This window comes from Protopterus annectens, chromosome 7.part0, assembly GCF_019279795.1.
Source record: "Protopterus annectens isolate FY-2018-M chromosome 7.part0, PAN1.0, whole genome shotgun sequence".
Classification (NCBI taxonomy): Eukaryota; Metazoa; Chordata; order Ceratodontiformes; family Protopteridae; genus Protopterus; species Protopterus annectens.
This window is the reverse complement of record NC_056739.1, coordinates 557,283,101-557,305,336: the sequence shown is the minus strand read 5'-3', so window position 1 is coordinate 557,305,336 and position 22,236 is coordinate 557,283,101. Positions and strand designations below refer to the sequence as shown.

The 22,236-nt window shown below is 37.0% G+C and overlaps 1 protein-coding gene across 4 annotated transcripts in view; it reads left to right on the top strand.

Moving 5' to 3' along the window:
- The window catches only part of LOC122806592 (basement membrane-specific heparan sulfate proteoglycan core protein-like), a 1,657,353-nt gene that overhangs the window by 949,010 nt on the left and 686,107 nt on the right, over positions 1–22,236 (top strand). For all 4 annotated transcript variants that reach the window (XM_044077142.1, XM_044077143.1, XM_044077144.1 and 1 more), the window contains one exon: positions 8,390–8,725. In XM_044077142.1, the coding sequence (XP_043933077.1) occupies positions 8,390–8,725 (336 nt within the window). The remainder of the gene's footprint in view (positions 1–8,389; positions 8,726–22,236) is intronic.

Genomic DNA, 22,236 nt, shown 5'->3' with positions numbered 1-22,236 from the left:
GTCAGCCTTATACTTTGATATTCGGGCCGACCGAGGACAGCGGACTACCCGAGTGTAAGGACTGCAGCAATGTGAGATGAAGAACATCACTCAGCTTCAGGAAAAAGATTCAATATACACTGGAGTTACTTTAAAAAAGGTAAGAAATATATTTGTAAAAAACCTTCTGTGTAAAATACTAATGATCACTGCAGGAAGAGAATATAAACTTAAAGCACATCTTCAAAAACTCAAACCCTCCCAAATACCTGATATTTTACTATCCACTGTACCTCTGCTTACATAGGTTCATAGGCAGGCACTATGCTAACTGCCCTTGCTGACCTTTTTAAACATAGCCAGTTTTGCTTTTGTGCTTGAATTAACTTATCCTATTTGGCATTAGTTTAACCATACCAATCCCATAATTGATAATTATATATTCCTCCTAGTAAGAATAACTGGGATCATAATATGGATAATCTGAGGGGACATATGTGTGGGATTAAAGCATTTAGGAGTAGCTTCTGTCCAGTAGCACTACAAGGTGGTAGTCCTGGGATAAATTTTGCATCACCCAGTCACAAATGCAAGTTGCACTTAAATATGTACAGGAATAAGCTTTGCTTTACATGGAAGGGGGGGGGGTCTGCTCTAGAGCAGTGGTATCCTCTGCGAGATTTACCTGTCATTCTCAACCACTCTGTTAATGTTACAGAAACGGTTTAGAACCCCAGACTGAGTATTTTCAATGCCATTTAACTTGTTGACGTGTAGTAGGTCCATCAGTATTGGGTATGAGGATGCCTTATATGCCAGACACAGGTTACCTCTTAGCAATCTACAGGACACAGAGAATAGTGACAGGGCTTTGAGGTGATACATATAAGGCATATTGTTTATGCCTGTTGGTAAGGTATCTCTGTGGGTGCTGTAGTTGATGCACGTGTCTAGAAGGATACATGCCAAAGGGGACATTATACTCGATGACTGGCCCTAATGAAGGTTGGGTAAAGGATGATAATGACATCTCTAGATCTAGTCATAATCCTTTGTTTATAAGCTGCGCAGGACTTTCTTATGACAGTAGACACATGTTGGTGGTCACTGTCCACACAAGCTCCCAAACCCAAAATGGATTAACTCTTGGGTGCATTGTAAATCTAGTAGTTCTTGTGAGGTAAGCAACTTCCCAAAGTTACAATAATGCATTTTTGGTACTTAGTTCCAGTCCATGATTCTTTCACATTTATTTGATTGGGACAGACCTTCCTGCAGGATGGTTATGCCATTTGGGGATTCACTAACTGCTCCTAACCTGCAGTCATCTGCAAACTTATTAAGCCAGAACTCATTGGTATTGGCTTTTACTTCATAGAATTAGATGCCAAACAGGACATTGTAGGTATATAGGGAATGGTTCAAATTAATTGAATCCTGGGGGACTCCACTATAGTGACTGCTCTCTTTGTGGAGGCAACTTCCCTTATTTTGATCTCTTGCATCCTATCTGTAAGCCAAATGGCAATCCAGCCAGTTATGTAGACATTTAGTCCCAGTTTATTTAGCTTTTCTGCTATGTCTGAAAGAGGGACTGTGTCAAAAGTCTTGGCCAGTCCAGTTATGTGGTGTTTAATGTTTTATCTTCATCTATTGCTTTGATTACCTTTTCAAGCAAGCCCACCACATTAAGGAAGCATGACCTGCTCTTGATGAATACAAACTGTGACAGGGTCAGTGTTTGAAGGTTCAATGTGTCCTCATTGATTAATTCTATGATAAGTCTTTCCATGGTTTTCCATATAAGGCTGGTCAGACTTATGGATCTGTAACTAACTGGGTCTGTGGAAGGTCATCCTTTATGCAAGAGAATGAGTCTAGCTGCTCTCTATTTGTTTGGTACAAAATCTGTATGGAGGCTGAGGTTGAACAGCACTGTTAGGGGGGTGGCAAAATCATGCTTCATGCTATTTAAGATGCATCCAGAGATATTGTCAGGACCCATCAACAGAGTATTTTTAGTTTTTGAAAGAGCTTTTAGGACTTGGTGTTGTATGATACCTGGAAATGAGTCAGTTTCAGGCATATCTTGAAAGACAGATGCAGGGGAGACAGAGGGCTGCAGCTGAATTTATCGACCTGTAGGTTAACTATATCTTTGGTCTCAGTGTAAGCAACATCATTCACAATCAGCTGAGTGTATTGCTGCATTGTGTTTTTGAGATTGCTAACATAACAACAACTGGCCTTGTGATTTTATTTGGTCACTTTAGCCTCAAACCTGGCTTTGGTGGATTTTATTAAGTCCCTGAGTTGTTTATTATTTCAGTGACAATGGCTATATAATTCTAGGAATTACTGTTATTAGTACTGGTCAAATTTCTCTAACTTTTATTGTAAAGCTTGCTGAAATTATGGTTCCATGATACTACCATGGAGCTTACTGGGTCTTAATATTACTTTACAAATAATCATGAAACTGAAATACCACAAGCCATTTTATTTCCCCTACCTGTATATATATCTATCTATATATATATATATATATATATATATATATATATATATATATATTATATATCTATCTATCTATATATATATATATATATATATATATATATATATATATATATATACATATATATCTACATTTCAACAAAACCCACTTGGCCGAGATCACTTCTCCAAAAATCCATTCACCTGAAACCACGGAGTAACGAAAACCTTTCCCTATGAAAGGAACCTCTTGGCCACCATGGTGGACTTTGCTATTTCGTCAGTGTAGTGCAATCTTGGAGTTGGCATATTTATGTAAGGGGGGTGTGGGTGGCAAAGCCCCCCACTTGGGTGGGTTTAATTTTGGTCCATTTAGGGTTTATTCAAGCTGGTCTAGTGGTTCCTTTCACAGAGAAAAGTTTTCGGCAGTCCGTGTTTCAGTTGAACGGATTTTCAGAGAAGTGGTCTTGGCCATCTGGTTTTCATTGAAATGTAAGTTCAGTGATTCAACATAGGCCCATATATCCCATATATTCATATATATATATATATATATATATATATATATATATATATATATATGTATATATATATCCACACACACACATGCATACACACAAATACATATGTATATATCTATATATCTATATGTATATACATATATATATATATATATATATATATATATATATATATATATATATATATATATATAGACCGCATGTAGTTTAAGTCAGATTGAAAAATATAGTGATTAAGCCAAATATAATGCTTATCGAGGATTTCAACTGCCATTCCATTAACTGAAAAATTTAGATAACTAGCAACAGATTTGCAACAAGTTCACCCAATTTTGTGTTTTCTACCTCAATCAGATAGTTCCCTTCCTATACCAGACAATGTTTAAAGCAGAAGAAAAAAGCCTGGCAGTACATGGCTATAATGCCTTCTACAAATTTAGACCAGCTACAACACAGGCAGGGACTAAAGTTGGAGGTGTCTCAATTTATGTATGCAATAATGCCCAGGAGGGTGTGTGTGTTATTGTGTTATTAACACCCACCCTGGTGTGTTATCTATACCCTTGGAAGGGTGTTAGCCACACATTAACACACACTCTGGCGGGCATTAATGTTTTTAGAGAATTGGCTCTCTGATAAATTGTTGCATTTTACTTACTTATTTTCAATCAGGGAGCCAATGTAGAGTTTGCCATTCTCTAAATAAAACTAAATATACCTAAAGGCTGGTCAAACAGCACAATGCACTTGAACTTCTCCTTGTACAAATCACCACAGACAAAATCCCATACCACTTCCTTGCAAGCTACAGCCTCCCCCCATACTAAGAAATCCATATCATGTATTTAAACTTACAAAAAACACTCACAATCCTACCCAATACCATATACACTGGCAACTTTATTTTCCACACTATTAACTGGGAATCACATATGACACCAAACTTGCAGGCACAAAAATTCCTGGATTTTGCAAACACAGACTCAGTGGACCAGATTGCAAATACACTGATCATGGGCACAAACATACTGGTTGTGATCCTCCCATTATACCGGAGTGAGCTGCACCTCTCCCATATAATGTCCTCTCCAGTAAGGTCAGACCACAAAATGGTCTCCTTTGAAGTAAAAATAAAACACAGAACCCCAGCTAACCCTGGAATATTAATAGTTGCATAGAGGCTGCTGTACTGACCAGGAATAAATGTAGAACTAGTTAAAAGTCAGCCTGTTGGAATCACAATATCAATAGGGTGTATAACAGAAAGAAGAAACTCATGGTAAAATTAGGAGGTGCAGCACCCAGCAGGATAAAAGCACTGTCATCAAACTAAACAAACATCTCAGAGGACAAATAAAATATATTAAAGTCAAACTTGAGATAAATTTGGCCTCCCAGGTTGAAAACAATGAGGTAAATTTGGCCTCCAAGGCCAAGAATAACTGCAAGGCATTCTTTAACTATCTCTGCATCCTCAAAGGCAATTCACAATTGTGTGCAGAGCTCATTGTTAATGGAGCCACCTATACTGAGCCAGAAAACGTAGCCATCTTACTGGCAGACAAATTCACTTGTAACCTTACCCCTCTCTTGCTCCCAGCCTTATGCAATTTATAAACAATGGTATGGCTTCTAAGTCCAAGGAGGTTATTGTTTCACTGTATTCTGCTCAGCCCTATCATTCAGTACAATGCCCCCCCCCCTTGATATGTACCTAACCATACACATCCAAGAACGGGAACGTCCAAAGAGGTTCCAAAGTAAAAGAATACAGGGCTTAAGAAACATGTCCTCTGCAGAGTGCTTCAAAGCCCTATCACTGTATTCTGTCTCTATTCTGATAGCTCTCCGGCATATCTTCAAAACCAACCGCACCAGAATTATCCATTCTAACGGCTTAAAGCTTTGTTAAAAATGAGTTCTTTTTATCACTGTATCTGTGTCTTCTTTTTATTTTTTGTGGTCTGGAAGTCATTCTGTCTAGCATATTTAATCTCTGGGAGCATGTCCTCTAAGTCATAGAGTCTTAGAGAATCATTATGTCACTTCATTAATCATGTCATTGAATGTCATTCCCCTTAGACATATACCTCCCTAAACACTTATTGCTGCTGAAAAGGCTGCAGAGATTCCTAAGATAATTGAAAGGCTAGGCAACATAACCTACCCAGACAGATTAAAAGTCTTTCCATTATTCTTTGCTATGTGCAGCATGATCTAACCTGGCTTTTCATACTATGAAAGCCCCTCCGATTTTATATACACACACACACGCACACACACACACACACACACACACACACACACACACACACACACACATATATATATATATATATATATATATATATATATATATATATATGTGTCACCTCCACAGACCTACTTGTGCTATGGCTGTACACACCAAAACCTTAACCTCCATCATCAGAGTAACAATGCCTGCTGATGAAAAATATACTTAAACCAGCACATTCCCTGCTTTTAGAACAGACTCCCTTTGCATATCTAACAGTAGAATAGCTAGGGTGGGGTGAAGGGGGCAGCCATCCTGAGAACAAAGTTTTATGGGGCATAATTGGCTGGACCTGATTGCTTGGGTCTATATTATATCATCGAATGCTTAAAAAAAGCGAACGCTGATTGATCGACCTAACTTAAGCAAAAGCTTACAATCTCGAACTGTCAGATCAGCATTTTTTTTCCCTGGGAAAAAAATTGCTGATCCAAAACACATACACACAACACAAGCACACCAAACAAACAGAAATCCACACACATACACCTAAAATCTGATACCTAACCCTACACTAAACTATGCACACACCACTAACTACCCACTTACCTTAACCCAAACCCTAACCCTAAGGTCTGTCACTATCGCACACTCACCTCACCCTCTCCCTAACCCTAACTCACTTAAATCTGCCCTAATCCTCATGTCCACTCAATCGCACACACACCTAACCCGAACCCTAACCCTAACTCACCTAAATCACCCTAACACTCACATCCACACAATCGCACACTTACCTGAATCTGACTGGTAACTTTCCACCATAACACTGAAAATACTGAAGCAACAGAAATGGACAACCAAATTCTTTACCTAGGAAAAAAATTGAGTTTCTGTTGCTTCAATATTTTGCAGTTTCGCGAAAATAAGTTAGATCAATCAGCGTTCGCTTTTTTAAGCGTTCGAGGATATAATATAGACCCGATTGCTTTTTAGTGCATATCAGTGTTGAAATGCCAGTACTGCATTTGCAGTCAAACTGAGGACTGTGGCATTCTGTGTGTATTCTAAACTGCAGCAACTGCTTGCAACCAATGCAGCGATTGGTTTGCTACAGTTTAAAAGACAAAAAGTTTTTTTTTTCTTTAAGGAGTTAAACAGAAGCTCTGCAACACTTCATGCATGGTATAAGCTAACAACTGTTTGTCACAAATGTAGCAAGCAGTTTGCTACAGTTTAAAGAAAGAAAAGAGTTTTTTTGCTTTTCAGCTGATGATATGGGGAGGGTAGAGGATGCAGAAACAAGACCTACTTGGCTCCCGCATTTCAGAAGCACCAGCCACTTGATAACAGACCTTTTGTTTTTTTTTAATTATAGATATTTTTTATTTATTGCTCCTCAGCTGAGGAGAGGCAGGGCCTGGAATGCAGAAGAAGAACTTAGTTTGCTAGGAGCATTTTAGGAGCACCAGCCTTCCTATTGCAGACATTCTTTTGCTCCTCAATGATATTTAAAGGCGCCAGATCAAGTATCAAGGAATAGCCTTGGGTGCTAGGTACGGTAGCTATGGCTGTGATATCAAATGCAGTATGTCCTGGCTATGTTTTACTCTAGACTTGATAAATGCATGGATAATTGCCAATTTACCAAGGAATACATGGTAATACCTTCTCTGGAGGGGAAATTAATATCTTAACTAGGCTGCAAATATAGTAACTACACACAGCCATGATCCTTTCATACAGAGTAAGAATCAAGGACTTTCGATTTACCCATCATTCCTTTTCACCAAAAGCTGCTAAATTAGCTACAGCTGTCTACATTTTTCCACAAATTCTACCACCAGCATCTTTGTCTCTTCACAAGAACCTAGAAGAAAGGCATAGAGCTCTGGCACATTTTTTTTTTATTTTATACCAGCCATACATAACTATCAAAAGTACTTATGAACCCTGACTGCCTTTAGTAATGTTGTTAAAAGGGATAGAAGTATTAGAGGAAGATATGTTTGTAGGAATCATTTCAAAAGATTTGTTAGTAAAGATTACACACAGAAACAAACTCAAACCCAGACTGGCACAATGCACCTCATTAACAGCGTACTGCCTTATCTTGGCATATAGTATTACTATCCATTCCACTCCATGATTAACTGTGTGGTTTTACCACAAGTGTCTTGCACACATTAACAGAACACTAATTTTGTCCAATGTTTTTCTGATTATACCTTTTTTTCTGCTGCACTGTGTGCCACCCCAAAGCCAAACTTGCAAAGGAGTTTAGGCTTAACATATTTTCTAGCAACAAAGCTTTTGGTAACAAAACTCCTTATCAGACATTGTTAAAAAGGTGTCACCCATTATTCTGTTTAATCATAAGTATTGCTTGTTTCTGTTGCAGGAATTAACCAAAAAATGCTATAATATAATTTTTAGATTTTCTACCACAAGCTAATTTTTATCCAACATGTGACAAACACAGACTTATAGTTTACCTGTAGTGAAACTTTTTTTTCCTTATTTGGCCATCATTGCTATCATTCTGATGATAATCATATATATCAAACATATTAAAATTTGTCAAATATTTATTTTAGAACAAAAATAAAAAAAAAATTACAATAAAAAGTTTAATTTCATCACTAATTTGTAGCCATTTTTAGTGAGGAAGTATTTTTACAAACTACAAAAATATATACACTAGTAATAAAATAAATATAAATATGCATAATAGCTCAAATGCTTTCAAGGTTGGGTATTACTGGAAATAACCAAGCAGGCTGGTAAGCCCTCTACTTGTGGTGTTAAACCTCACAACAGCCTTGGGTTGTCTGGTATTTCCCAATAATGTCTAATCCTGACAGGTATTACTGCTCACAAACTATACTGCTAACCATCCCATGTTTAACTATATATTTTTACTCATAAATTCCTTGCATATTTTAAATAAATTGTTTTTCATTATAGCATATTGATGCATGATTTCTCTGCTTATTTTATACTGTTATTATATTAGAGTTGTATTTTCAAGTATGTTTTACCCTAATGTATTTTCCAGTCATAACGTTTTCAGTATTGATGCACATTATCAGATGTTGTTGAAATATACCATTTATTATGCAGTTTAACAGTGAACTGTTATTTTGTGCTGTTGCAGATGGTAAACCAAAAGTAATTGCACATAGATCCCTAGTTACAGCCAGTCAGGGGTCAGTGGTACTGCTGCCGTGCTACTTCAATATGGATTCAGAAACAATGGATTTGAATCATCTTGTGGTACAGTGGGAATTCCAGGGAAGTCATGTGGCCAGATTTCAGGAGAACATTCTGTATAATAGCACAAGGGCATGGCTTTCTATGGATGAGTTGGAGAAAGGGAATGCTTCCCTGGTACTTGGTAACATTTCACCCGAAGATGAAGGAGATTATGTTTGTCATGCCAGTTACTTTTCAATCCTCAACCTAAAAGTGATTGCCACTTTAAATATTGAAGGTAATATTTTGTAGTATGTTTTTCTTCATGTATTAAAACTACACAATAGAAGTTTAAATATAGTTCTTAAGTTTTTAAGTGTTGATTGAATTCATATTCATATTTTCTTAGATCTTTATAAAAAGCATGCTTATTTTTTTTTTTCAAAAATGTTTTTATTCATTTTATAACACAATCATTTAACAGTGTAATAAGAAAAGAACAAATAAACTATATACAATGTCCATAACAATTAAGAAAAAATAATATAGGAAAACACTTAATATTTTTCTAAAAGACAATTTCATCCAAGCAATTAAATGAGTCGTGTTTTTCATCCTTACTTTTATAGTAGCAATCTCATTTCTACAAATATATTTCACAAGATGAATAAATTAAACTTTCAAGACAGAAGTAGATTGGGATTTCCAATTTTTTGCAATAATTTTCCTTGCTATCAAAAGGATTGACCTCTGTAAAAATATTTGATTTTTAGGAATGACTTCAGGAACAGGAACATTGCAAAGGATAAGGGAGTCAGAGATTATACAGTTGTCATTCTATAGAGCTTTACAAAGATATCCAAAATCTAACCAAAATGGGAAGAGTATTTTGCAATTACCAACCAGATATATCCAGTGAGCATCAGGATTTCCATATCTCCAGCATTTTATTTAATCTTTGTTGTACATTGTTGCTAGTCTGTGTGGGGTGAAAAAACATCTTTGTAAGAACTTCCATGTATATACTTGCCAGAACAAGGAAGATGTGGATTCCTTCACTGACTGTAAACAAAGTTTGTATCTTTTTCTAAGAATACTTGTTTACTAGCTTCATTTGAATAATTCCAAAAAAAAATAAATATCTGTGTTGCTAAAATAATTTCTGAGAATTTTATAAATAACAGATATGTATGAAGTGTTCTTAGGTAAGCTATAATAATTGTTGAGATAAAATCTTAAGATGTTTATGATGCTCTTATTATATGCCTCTAGTGAGAGTATGAGCTTAGCATGTATAACATTTTTGCAAGTTTGGATGTCCAGCCAATTGCAATTTTGAAAACTATATCTGTCAATCGAATAGTCTGCAGAACTTATTTTATTAGCTGAGAGAAACTAATTCCAATATAATAGGCCACCCTTCTTAAATTCTAACATTTTCTAAGTATCAAAATATATCAAGCAGTCATTTGTAAAAGCAATAAGAAAAATAATTATTAATAAATTCTTAATTAATTGATTAGAAAACATAAGCTTTTTAGACAGCAGCAATATTTGGCTTGTAAGAAGTGTAAGAGCAAGTTTCAACCTTTCACTTTGAATGTATATTTTTAAAATCCATATAAATATGTTTGCATGTATTTGAATGTATGTTTCAAGCAATGTCTTATTATTACTAAGAAGTAAGCTTTCATCAATTAATTTCCAATATGAAATATAAGAAGTATTATTCCAAAGTAACACTATGTTAATAAATGCAGAATTTAAATAAAAATCAATATTTGGAAACCCTATACCTCCTTCATCCCAGATTGAGGTGTGCCAAAGAAGCTAAATTCCTGTTTTTGGAGTACCAAAGGAAGTCAAGTAATATGTTATTTGTAATCTTTATAATTTTGATAGATCAGTGAAGTATTAAAGCTTGACTAATGAATAAGATTTTAGGCAACAATACCATTTTGATTAGAGTTTGTCTTCAAATACGAAAAAGTCTGTTCCAACTATCAATTAGTCTTGCAATTGAGTTTATAATTTTCTGGTAATTAGCTGTGAGTGATTTTTTATAATGAAATTCAATAATGACACCTAGATATTTAATAAGTGTACCCTCCCAGTTTATATCCCTTTGGATCTAAGTTTCTTAGTAACATTTTTATTTACTAGAAGTGTCTGAGCCTTGTTGTGATTGAATTTTAAACCAGAAATGTTTGTAAAGGAATCTAGATTATGTAATAGGTGATCTACTGTGCTCCATGAACTCAACGAGGAATTAAACCCACAGTTAGGACAGCTGTTTAATCTTAGTCTCACCTCCGGATACGTACCCAGGGAGTGGCGCACAGCGACTGTGGTCCCACTCCACAAAGGCGGTGCCTCCACCGACCGTGGAAATTACCGTCCCATTAGCTTGACAAGCCTTATCTGCAAAGCCATGGAGAGGATCATAATGGATCTCATAAATAAAGACATAGGGAACTTGCAGACTTTGGATCCAACCCAGTTTGGCTTTGTCAAAGGCAGATCATGCCTTCTAAACTTGGTTGACTTTTTCGAAACAGTCACCAAGGCCATTGACGAGGGAAAGGCAGTCCATACAGCCTACCTAGACCTGGCGAAGGCTTTTGATACAATACCTCACTCGGGTATCATTGAAAACTCATCAACTTAAATGTAAACCCATACATTACAAGATGGGTTGCAAACTGGCTGAGTGACAGAACCCACAGGGTCAGAGTTGCTGGCGCCATGTCAGACTCAAAGCCTGTCACAAGTGGTGTCCCACAGGGCTCAGTCCTGGGCCCACTCTTGTTTGGCATCTACTTTTCTGAAGTACAAGCAAACACAGGAGGGTTATGGCTGACAAAGTTTGCAGATGACTGCAAACTGGGCGCCGGTGTGGAAAACACATCCGACACAGATATCCTTCAGAAGGGTCTCACAGAAACGGATAACTGGTGCCAGAGCCATGGCCTAAAGTTAAATGCCAAGAAATGCATAGTCATACCCTTCGGGAAAAATAAGGTTACCCCTAGCTACCATATAGGTGGCAATCCCCTGAACACAGAAGAAGTTATTAGCCTTTCATTCGACACTCATATTGCTAAAGTAGTTAGGAAGACCTTCTACATTGCCCACCTTATCATGAAGGGATTCAAATCTAGATCAAGGGAAGTCATAGTCTCCCTATACTCATCACTCATCAGACCAATGATCGAGTACAATGCCCCATTCGGAATGTATCTGACCCGACACTTGCAGCAGCTGGAGAGGCCACAAAAGTTCCTCACCAAAAGGATAAAGGGTCTCAAAAATCTGTCTTATGCTGCCCGACTGAAAGAACTCCAGTTATATTCAGTTGCTTACCGCTTGCTCAGGGGTGACCTATGCCTGACATACAGGGCCATGTCAAACCCAGATTTGATGAACATGCTTCATCTCAAAAAATCTAGATCCCTCAGAGCCACAAGGGCGGGAGACTTAAACCTCGACACGGTTATTAATAGGACGTGCTGGAGGGATAGATTCATCACCCAAAGACTCCCTATGCTGTGGAACAAAATCCCGGTTTATGTGAGGCAGAGCACCTCGCTGGCCTTGTTCAAGAGGAATCTTGACCAATGGATGGGAGATCGCAGATACACCCCAGAGGTTACCTCAGTGTCACTGCTCAACAGAGGCACAGCAAAATAATGGGCATAGTTTCTCCAAACTAAAGGGGTGGCGTAAGCCACAAAACTATAGGCTAGTCTTATAAATGCCCTCGGGCAGATAGCCTAGTATGAACCTATGAACCTATGAACCTATGAACCTACTGAATTTTCAATATCATTAGAAGTTTTTAGTAGATCATCAGCAAACAGTTATATCTTGGGAGATAATTTGTCTGATATTTTATATTCTTTAATACTATCATTGTTCCAAACACAATTTGCAAGCAGTTCAATAGCCAGGGAAAAGAGTAATGGGGAAAGGGGGCACCACTGTTTAGCACCGTTTAATATTTCAAATGGGCTAGATAAATAAGATCCAATCTTTATATAGGATATGGACTTTTCATACATTTTTTTTAATTAATCCTACAAAGTTCGAGGAGAAATTGTATTTTTGCAGAGCATTAAATAGATATGGCCAACATAGTGAGTCGAAGACTTTATCTATGTCAAGGCTTAAAACAGACAGCTCATTATTTTGTTTGCTAACTCTATTAAGGAAATCAATATGATTACATTGCCCTGTATCTTTCTGTTTTTGATAAAACCAGTTTGGTCTTCATGAATTAATTCTAGAAGAATATTATTTAATCTGTCTGCTAAGATATACATGAATATCTTATAGTCAATGTTAAGTAAAGATATTAGTCTGTATGACGTACAAAGGTTGGAATTCTTTATTTGGTTTTAAGATGGGAGAATGATAGAATATTTCCATGAAGGGGGGATATTTGCTGTAGTTTTATTTTCTTGAAGTGCATTGAGTAAGATTTTTCAACATATTATCAGGTAAAAGTTTACAAAATTCTGGGATTAAACCATCCAGCCCTGGTGCCTTGTTTGCCTTAATATTTTTTATTTGTCCCTTTAATTCTTTGAAGGAAAACATTGTATTTATTTTATTAATGTTGTGCTTAGATAACTGCTTTTGAATATTGTTTGTAAGAAAGTTATCCTTTTGTTATTGCTTGTAGATTAATTATTATTATTATTATTCTCATAGTGCTTTTTTAAAACACAATAAGATTTTTTTTTAATCTGTAACTTTAATAGTCTGATTATTTTTAGTGTATATAATTTCTTTTATATGACTCCATTCATTTAAATGTTTAGTTCTAATCATAATGCTGTAGCATTGAGTGAGATTATAATCTGATTTTGTCCAGATTTATTGATATTTTATGCTGCATGATATCCTGATATTCCTTGTTCAATTTACATATGTCAATTAATGCAGATTTGTCATTTGTTTTAAGTTTTAGTTTTAGTTTATCAATTTAATTTTGTATGTCTGCTAGTTTTTTATCCTGTTCTTTCCTTTTATTTATTTACCAACTTTTGACTTTACCATGTAAGACTACCTTTAAAGTGTCCCATAGGATAATATCTGAAACCTCTTCATTATTATTGACATCCAGGTAAAGAATTATTTCATTTAGAAACCATTCTCTAAATCTTTGTACTGTTACTAGATAAGCAGGTAGTCTATGGCAGAAGTTTAAAGGGTCAGGATTAAGTGTTACATTGAAGGTGATAGTACTGTGGTCAGACGTAGGGCATGATGTCAGTACTACATTATCAATTTTGGAGAGTAAGGAACTAGTTACTAAGACATTGTCTAAAATTGTCTGTGTTCCTAAGAATAGTGAGAATATTTCAGGGAAGACAATATTTTTATACAATCAATGTCAATTATGTTTTTCTCTTTTATATAATTGTTCAAGTGCTTGGCAACAGGGGAGCTCTTGAAGGGCTTAGAGCTTGTAGTAACAGTGGAGGATAAGATACAGTTAAAATTACCAGCTAATAGTAATTCGCCTTTAGACCTTAATGTTATGGTGTCTAAATGTTTTTTCACAGTTTTTGTCCCGATACCTGGTATCCAGTAGCTGTTTGCAAAAGTGTACATCTTTTTTATCTACTTTTAGTATACTTAAAGCAAGCATACTATCATTGCTTGAGTATGAGTTAACTATTTCTGGGATTCTCACTGATTTTCTGTGCAAAATTAGGAAACCTCTTCTCTTATGGTTGAAGTGTGAGCTTATCAAAATCTTATAATTTTTAACAGTTAATTTGTTTAAGTCTTCTATTAACAAATGAGATTATCGAATAAATGCAAAATCTGCTTTATGTAACATTAAATATTTGTTGACACTACTCCTTTTCATAGGGTTGTTTATCCCATTGACATTTATAGATAAAATGTTAAGTGTTGCCATTTGATAGAGACTGCTATTGTAAGTAAAACTGAAAAGTGTTTTCCTTGATTCATTATGACAATTGCTATTTTTAAAACTGTTACGGACAATTTAAAAACTCTAAGTTTGAAAACAATAAAACTGTATATTTTAATAACCTTCTGCATGGATAAACTGTAGAGGTTCCCTTCATATGATCTAATTTCTCTAAACTCGAAATTCATAAACCCAAAGCCAGAATCCTGAGTTTAAAGAAACTCAAAAATATGAAGGGGACATAAAAAAAATGTACACCTTTCTAATGTTTTTGCAGGGGGGCTTGCTCCCTTGCACCCCCCACATCAAGGGCTGTGCCCCCACACCCCCCTACTTAAATATTCCTACTCCAAGATTGCGCTACAGCGAAGGAAAGGGAAATCTCCCGTTCTGCACTATATGCATAAGCGCAAAACGGAAGACTTTCCAGTCCTCCGATATACCGTGGTAACTTAGCATGTGGATTTAACATGCAAGGGTGCAGGGGGACTTGGCCCCATGCAGAAAGGTAAGTGAACCCTTTTTTCTCTAACCCTAAACTTTCCATTCACAATTTAGAGTGAATGGAAGTTCGAGATTTTCGTCTCGAGCTTATGCATTTCGAGCTTCCATTCATTCTATATTGTGAAAGGGAACCACTGTTGAACAGAGCATGTGCGTAACTTTAAGAAGCATTTCCAGGTGTAGGCACATGCATATAAAAAATGAGCATGTGCAGGCAGTAGTGCCATTTTGAGAGAACAGCTAGAGTGTTAACATGTATGAGTCTGGTAGTTAGTCTGTTTATAAGTTTATTTAAGTTTAAGTTACTAAGTCTCAGTCCTGATGTGTTTGTGTGTAATAAAGCTGTTTGAACCAAACCCAGAACTGCTCATCTGTTTTATCATGACCAGATGAGAGACATGGTGTCAGAACTGGGATGGACAGTGCAACTTCTTCAAGCCATGAGGTACAGAGTTGACGGTGAAGGTCTATTGAGCAGGTTGGGTGATACAGTGCTCAAATGATCAAAAATGGACAGAAACAAACTTCAGATAACCAAAACTTGCACAAATTATTTATTTTGCAAAGAAAATGAAATTGAGCATTCGTAAGACACAAAACACAATATTAATCAAATGAGTAGCACAAAATGCAATAATTAATTGAAATGCTCAAAACCACAATATTTGATAAAACTATCAGAAATATTTACATGGGGATCAGAATTATCTCCATTTTGCAAAACAAGGATGTTTAAAGTAAAACAAGCACAAGAAAAGTACAATGAGCATGATAAGAGATTAAATGGGCATAACGAGTGCAATAAAAGGGCAAAATAAGCTTAAAGAGCAAGGTGACTGCATGTTTTTTAGTAAAAGACTGTGTTTTGGGCATAAACTACTATTTCACATTGCCTGAAGCCATTCAAAGCATAACTACAGTTGTTCAAAGTATCTCAGAGTGTTTGCAGAGTGTGTGCTTTATTATGGTGCAATTATTTCAAAGGATTTGCTGTGTGCAAAGTACAGTTATTTTGCAAAGTGCAGTCAAAGTACAGCTATTGCAAAAAAAGTTTCTTGTGCTGTGTACATTTATTTACAGAGTGCCAGTATTTCAGTTTTTCTTACACTGTACAGAGCTGTTTCACAAAGTACAGCCATTTTGAAAGGTTATTGTGCTGTATACAGTTTATTTGCAAAATGCATTCATTTCAAAGTGTTTCTTACTCTGAGCTTCTTCTGCTGTGTACAGTTTGTTTGCAAAGTACAGTCATTTCAAAGTATTTCTTACACTGATAAGGAGTGATTTTCAAAGTATGGTGATTTTAAAGTGTTCTTGTGCTATGGAGACTTATTTGGCAATGTGCAGTTATTTCAAAGAGTTTGTTGTGCTTTGGGCATGATTATAAAGTTCTGGCATATATTTATATGTGTGTATGTTCATACATAATTCCAGGCACCTTCACTACTATGTATTGATATGATAGAAGCACTTTGCAGACCCAGTCCACTTGTGGATGATCATAATATTGCAGAGAATTGGAGAGTATTTGAGCAGGAATACAATATTTTCATACAAGCAGCTTTTTCTGACAAAAATGCACATACAAGGGCATTTATTTTGTTTAACTTAGCTGGGTCAGAGGCCATTGAAAGAGAACATTCATTTATGTATGCACCAGCAGTATATGCAAGAGAAGGGTAAAACCACCATATTGTTGTACCAGCTGAATCAAGAGAGGACCCTGAGTGCTTGAAATGTAAATTTAGAGAAATGTGCATCCCCCAGACAAATGTCACATTAGAGAGGCACCTATTTTATACAAGAGAGCAAAAGCCAGTTGAAACTTTTGTAGCTTATATTACTGACTTGAGAAATAAGGCTAAAACAGCAGATCTGTTGATATGAATGATGACTTAATAAAAGACAGGCTTGTGTGTGGTGCTAATAGTGCTGCAGTGACAAAGATTTTGCTTTGTGACAGTGATTTAATGTTGAACAAAGCTATAGAGATTTGCCAAATCTATGAGCTCACAGAAAGGCACACAAGTATGCTTGCAAGTGATAAGAGCATGGTTTCTGCAGCCTCTACAGCAAGTGTAGACAGCATGGAGCACATGACAAGCAGAAGTAGGCCTAAGCACATGCCAGATGCTGCCCCTGCATGTTCCCCTGGGAGATCCTGTAACTTTCTAGCAAGTTCCAAGACTAGCTCAGCAAAATGGACATGCTCAGGGCAGTTTAAGGGTGAGTCAGCAAAACCCAAGTCAAGTCTTACTGTTAACTCTCATAATTGTGGTGTCAACCATGAGTCTAAAAGAGGGAAGTGCTTAGCATTTGGTCAGCAATGCCACAATTGTAAATAATCGAACCACTTTTAAAAGTTTTGTAAGTCAAGCAAGCCTCATTCAATTATTAAGAAAGGTCACTCAAAAAAGCAAGTTGATCATGTAGAAAGCTACAACCGTACTTTCTATGTAGAAGGTGTATCAATGGTCAGTGAAAAGCTTAATGCAGTGGATTTGTTGGCAATGAACGGAGTATTTTGTACTGTCCTGATCAATGGTAAACCCACTGAGCTGAAAATAGACACTGGTTGAAAGTGTAATGTAATATCAGCAGAAACATTTGCTAGAGGGAGAGCTGGTGAGCAACTTAATTTGGCTAATTAAGCAAAGCTTGCTGCTTATGGAGGTGAAGAGATTCAGACCAAAGGCTCAGTAGTGCTTTCATACTATTTGGCTGGGAACAGTTACAGTTTGCAATTTTATGTGGTCAGAAGACCTGTGGAGTCATTATTACATCTCAGAGACAGTTTAAGAATGAAACTGCTTTCTTTTACCGAAGAAGTCCATCACGTAAGCACATGTCCCAGTTCCAGCTTCAGTGATGCTATTTTCTCAGAGTATGCTGATATTTTTAATGACAAGCTAGGCATACTTCCAGTTGTGTACTCCATGAAAGTAGACCCAGAGGTCATTCTAGTGGTCAAACCAGTGAGAAGAGTTCCAATAGCTATGCAGGACAAAATCAAGGTCCAGTTAGACAAGATGGTGCATCAATATGTTATTTGTCCAGTCACAGAACCAACTGAGTGGGTGTCTTCCATGATAGCTGCTCATAAGAAGAGGTTGGATGATATCAGAATATGCACTGACTCAAGAGACTTGAACAAGGCATTAAAGAGACCTAATTTTCCTTTGTGTACAGTCAAGGAGGTTGCCACCCCCCCCATGCCAAATTCCACAGTTTTTTTCTGTCTTAGATGCAAAGAGTTCATTTTGGCAAGTAATGCTTGATCACAGATCTTCACTACTGACTACATTCATCACACCATTTGGTAGATGCAGATTCCTTATGATGTCTTTTGGAATAAATTCTACCAGTGAAGTCTTTGAGCGTGCAATGGAGCAAATTCTTGGGGCTGTCCATGTGCTATAATAGTTGATGATTTACTGGTTGGAGGTAATGGTGAAGCAGAGCATGACAGAAACTTCAGGAAAGTTCTGGACAGAGACCGTAAAGTGAACTCGAAACTTAATCATCTAAAATGTAAATTCAAGCTACCAGAAGTTATTTATGTTGGTCATTTATTTATTTAGTACAGGTTTATGACCAGACAATTCCAAACAAGCAGCCATTCTTGAGATGCTGGCTCCAGACAATATCCAGTCCCTACAGCATTTCCTTGGCATGGTTAACTATTTAGGCAAATTTATCCCAGATGTTAGTGAATTATCAGCACCTTAAAGAGAGCTGACCTGCAAAAATATTGCCTGGTCATGGCTAGAACAACATCAGAGAGCATTTGATAACCTCAAACAGCAAATTGCCAGCCCACCTACATTGAGATACTTTGATGTCCACAAACCAGTAGTTCTTTCCTGTCATGCTTCAAAGTTCAGACTTGGTGCAGTTATTCTTCAAGAGGGCAGACCTGTTGCCTATGCATTTCAAACTCTTACCTAAACTGAGATTCAGTATGCTCAAATTGAGAAGGAACTTTTGGCAATTGTGTTTGCATGTTTGAAGTTCCATGATTATATTTATGGCCGAGCTATCCAAGTCGAAACTGATCATCAATCTCTAGTCACAATTTTAAAGAAGCCTATGCATACCGCTCCAGAAAGACTACAAAGAATAATGTTCAGATTACAAAAGTATAATTTCAAAATGGTCTACACAAAAGGCAAACTTCTTTATCTGGCTAATACCCTATCTACATCACTCAGAAATACCACAGAACAACTTGATGCAGAGAAGTTTGACTTTGATGTCATGGAAGTGCATAACATTTCTACCACAAGACTTAATGAGTTAAGTGATCATACAAAGAATGATTAAGTTTTGCAGAAACTCATCCACTTCATCAATGTTGGATGGCCATCAAAGCAATATTGTGTACTGCCAGAAGTACAACCTTATTTTCCATACAGAGATGAGGTGTCGATGGAAGATGGTATCATTTTCAAAAGTCCAAAAGTTATTTTTCCTACTTCCTTACAACATGAATACATTCAGATTTTGCATTGTTTGGCCACTCAGGTTCTGAAGCTACCAAAAGAAGTGTGAGAGGACTATTATTTTGGCCTTCTCTACCAAGGACATTGACAAAGTGCTTTCATCTTGTTCCATATGCAATAGTACTAAACCACATTTGCAGAAAGCTAAGACAGATTCCTGAACTACCTTGGTCAACAGTAGCCACTGACATATTTGAGTGGAGCAATTGGCATTACTCAGTGTTGTAGGCTCTTATTCAAACTGGTTTGAAATCAATTTACTACATAACCTAACATCCAGTGCTGTTATTACTAAATTGAAACATCATTTCTCAGTCCATGGTAGTCCAAACAAAGTTATTTGTGACAACAGTACCCAATTTGCCAGTCAATTGTTTCAGAGATTTGCAAAAGAGTGGGACTTTTTCCATGTTACTAGTAGTCTGGAATACCCGCAGTCAAACGGCCTTGCTGAATATGCAGTACAGAGTGCAAAGCAATTACTACAAAGGTCAAAGCACAACAATATCGATATCTTCTTAAATTTACATAATCTCAGAAATATACCCTGTGATAACCTACTAGGCTCGTCTGCTCAGAGACTTCTATCTAGGCAAACCAGAATAAACTTGCCTATCAGTTCTAGTTTGTTGGTGCCTAATGCTAAAAATATCAGAGCAATCAAAGCCCAACTCTTTAAGAAGTGTTCCTTTCAGAAGTCCAGCTATGATAAAATGAGCAAATTTCTTTGTCCGTTGAAAGAAGGAGAGACAGTGAAGATGCAAATGGTGAAAGGCTTTGATCAAATTGGTCAAATAATAGGCCTATGTGCCGTGCCGAGATCCTACTTAGTGGAATCTGAAGTTAGAGAATACAGGAGAAACTGCAGGCATCTTCTTCTGGTGTCTGAAATGATATTGCAGCATCATACCTGTGATACAGACTCTAGATCTCACAGCAACCCTGACAATGTTCATACTGAAGAACATGTCTCAGCATCCATTCCCATTCCTGATGATGTCCCAGATGTCCCCAAAGATGAACATTCTTGAAGACAGTTTTGAAGGCTAGATCCAATTCTAATTTTTATGTTACATGATCAGGTCATATTTCTAGACCTAGTGTAAAATGTACAGCAGCCTAGACATGATCGTTTTATGTGTCTAATTTTATATGATTGCATGTCAGAGAATTAGTTCTGTATAATTGAATGTCAAAAGATCATTTCTGTGTAATTCCATGTCATGGAATACTATCATTTACTATATGATATATTTCTCAAAGAGGGAGGATGTAGATCAGAACATGTGTGTAACTTTAGGAAGCATTTCCATATGAAGGCACATGCATATAAACAGTGAGCATGTGCAGGCAGCAGGGACGTTTTGAGAGAACAGCCATAGTGTTAACATGTATGAGTGTGGTAGTCAGTGTGTTTATAAGTTTATTTAAGTTTAAGTTACTAAGCCTCAGTCCTGATGTGTTTGTGATTAATAAAGCTGCTTGAACTGAACCCACAACTGTTCATCTGTTTTATCCTGACCGGACAAGCAACATAAACTAAATCCCGGCTTACTAGATTTCTCATAGAAGCTACAAACTAACCCTCACATGACATCTAGTGGGAATTTCTAGCTACTGCAGGTTAATAGCAAGCATAAGGGAAACTGTATATATAATAAAAACATAAAATGGAAAAAGAATCATAGTTTCATAGTTTCATAGTTTAGTACTAGGCTATCTGCCCTGGGGCATTTGTAAGCCTAGCCATAGTGGTGTGGCTTTCACCACCCCATGAAATGGTACAAAAATGCACAGAATATATTTAGAATACTGTGCCTCTGTCTAGTAGTGACACAGTGAAGTTCCCCTTATATAATAGAATTAGTTTACTGTGCCCCTGTCTAGTAGTGACACAGATGTGACCCCTGGGGTAAACTTACGATCTCCCATCCACTCATCAAGATTTCTCTTGAAGAGAGTCAGTGAGGGGCTCTGCCTAACATGAACTGGGATCTTGTTCCAGAGCAGGGCAAGCCTCTGGGTTATGAATCTATCCCTCCAGCATATCCTATTCATACTTGTGCCGAGGTTTAAGTCTTTAGCTCTTGTGGTTCTGATGGATTTGGATTTTTTGAGGTGGAGCATATCCATCAGTTCTTGATTGGACATGGCCTTGTACGTCAGGCAGAGATCACCTCTGAGCAGGCGGTATGCTACTGAATAGAGCTGGAGTTTCTTTAGTCTGGCAGAATAAGACATATGTTGGAGACCCTTGATCCTCTTGGTGAGGTACTTTTGTGGTCTCTCCAGCTGTTGCAAATGCCGGGTGAGGTACATATCAAATAGGGCATTGTACTCAATCATGGGTCTGATGAGGGAGGAGTATAGGGGTACAATGACATCCTTGGATCTGGATGTGAATCCCTTCATGATAAGGTGTGCAAGGTAGAATGTTTTTCTAACCACTTTGGCAACGTGGGTGTCAAATGAGAGGTTGCTGTCGACTTGGGTCCCTAGGTCTCTGATTACTTTTTTTGTACTCAGTGGGTTGCTGTCTATGTGATAATTTGTGTGTACTTTGTTTTTCCAAAAGGGGATGACTATACATTTTTTGGCATTTAGTTTAAGGCCATGACTCTGGCACCAGTTGTCTGTTTCTGTGAGGCCTTTTGTAGGATGTATGTGTCCACTGGTGTATCGACTATGGCACCTAGTTTGCAATCATCTGCGAACTTTGTCAGCCACAACTCTCCCATGTTTGCTTTAACATCTGAGAAATAAATGCCGAACAAGAGGAGTCCCAGGACAGATCCCTGTGGGACACCACTTGTGACTGGCTTTGAGTCTGACATTGCTCCAATGATTTTAACTTTA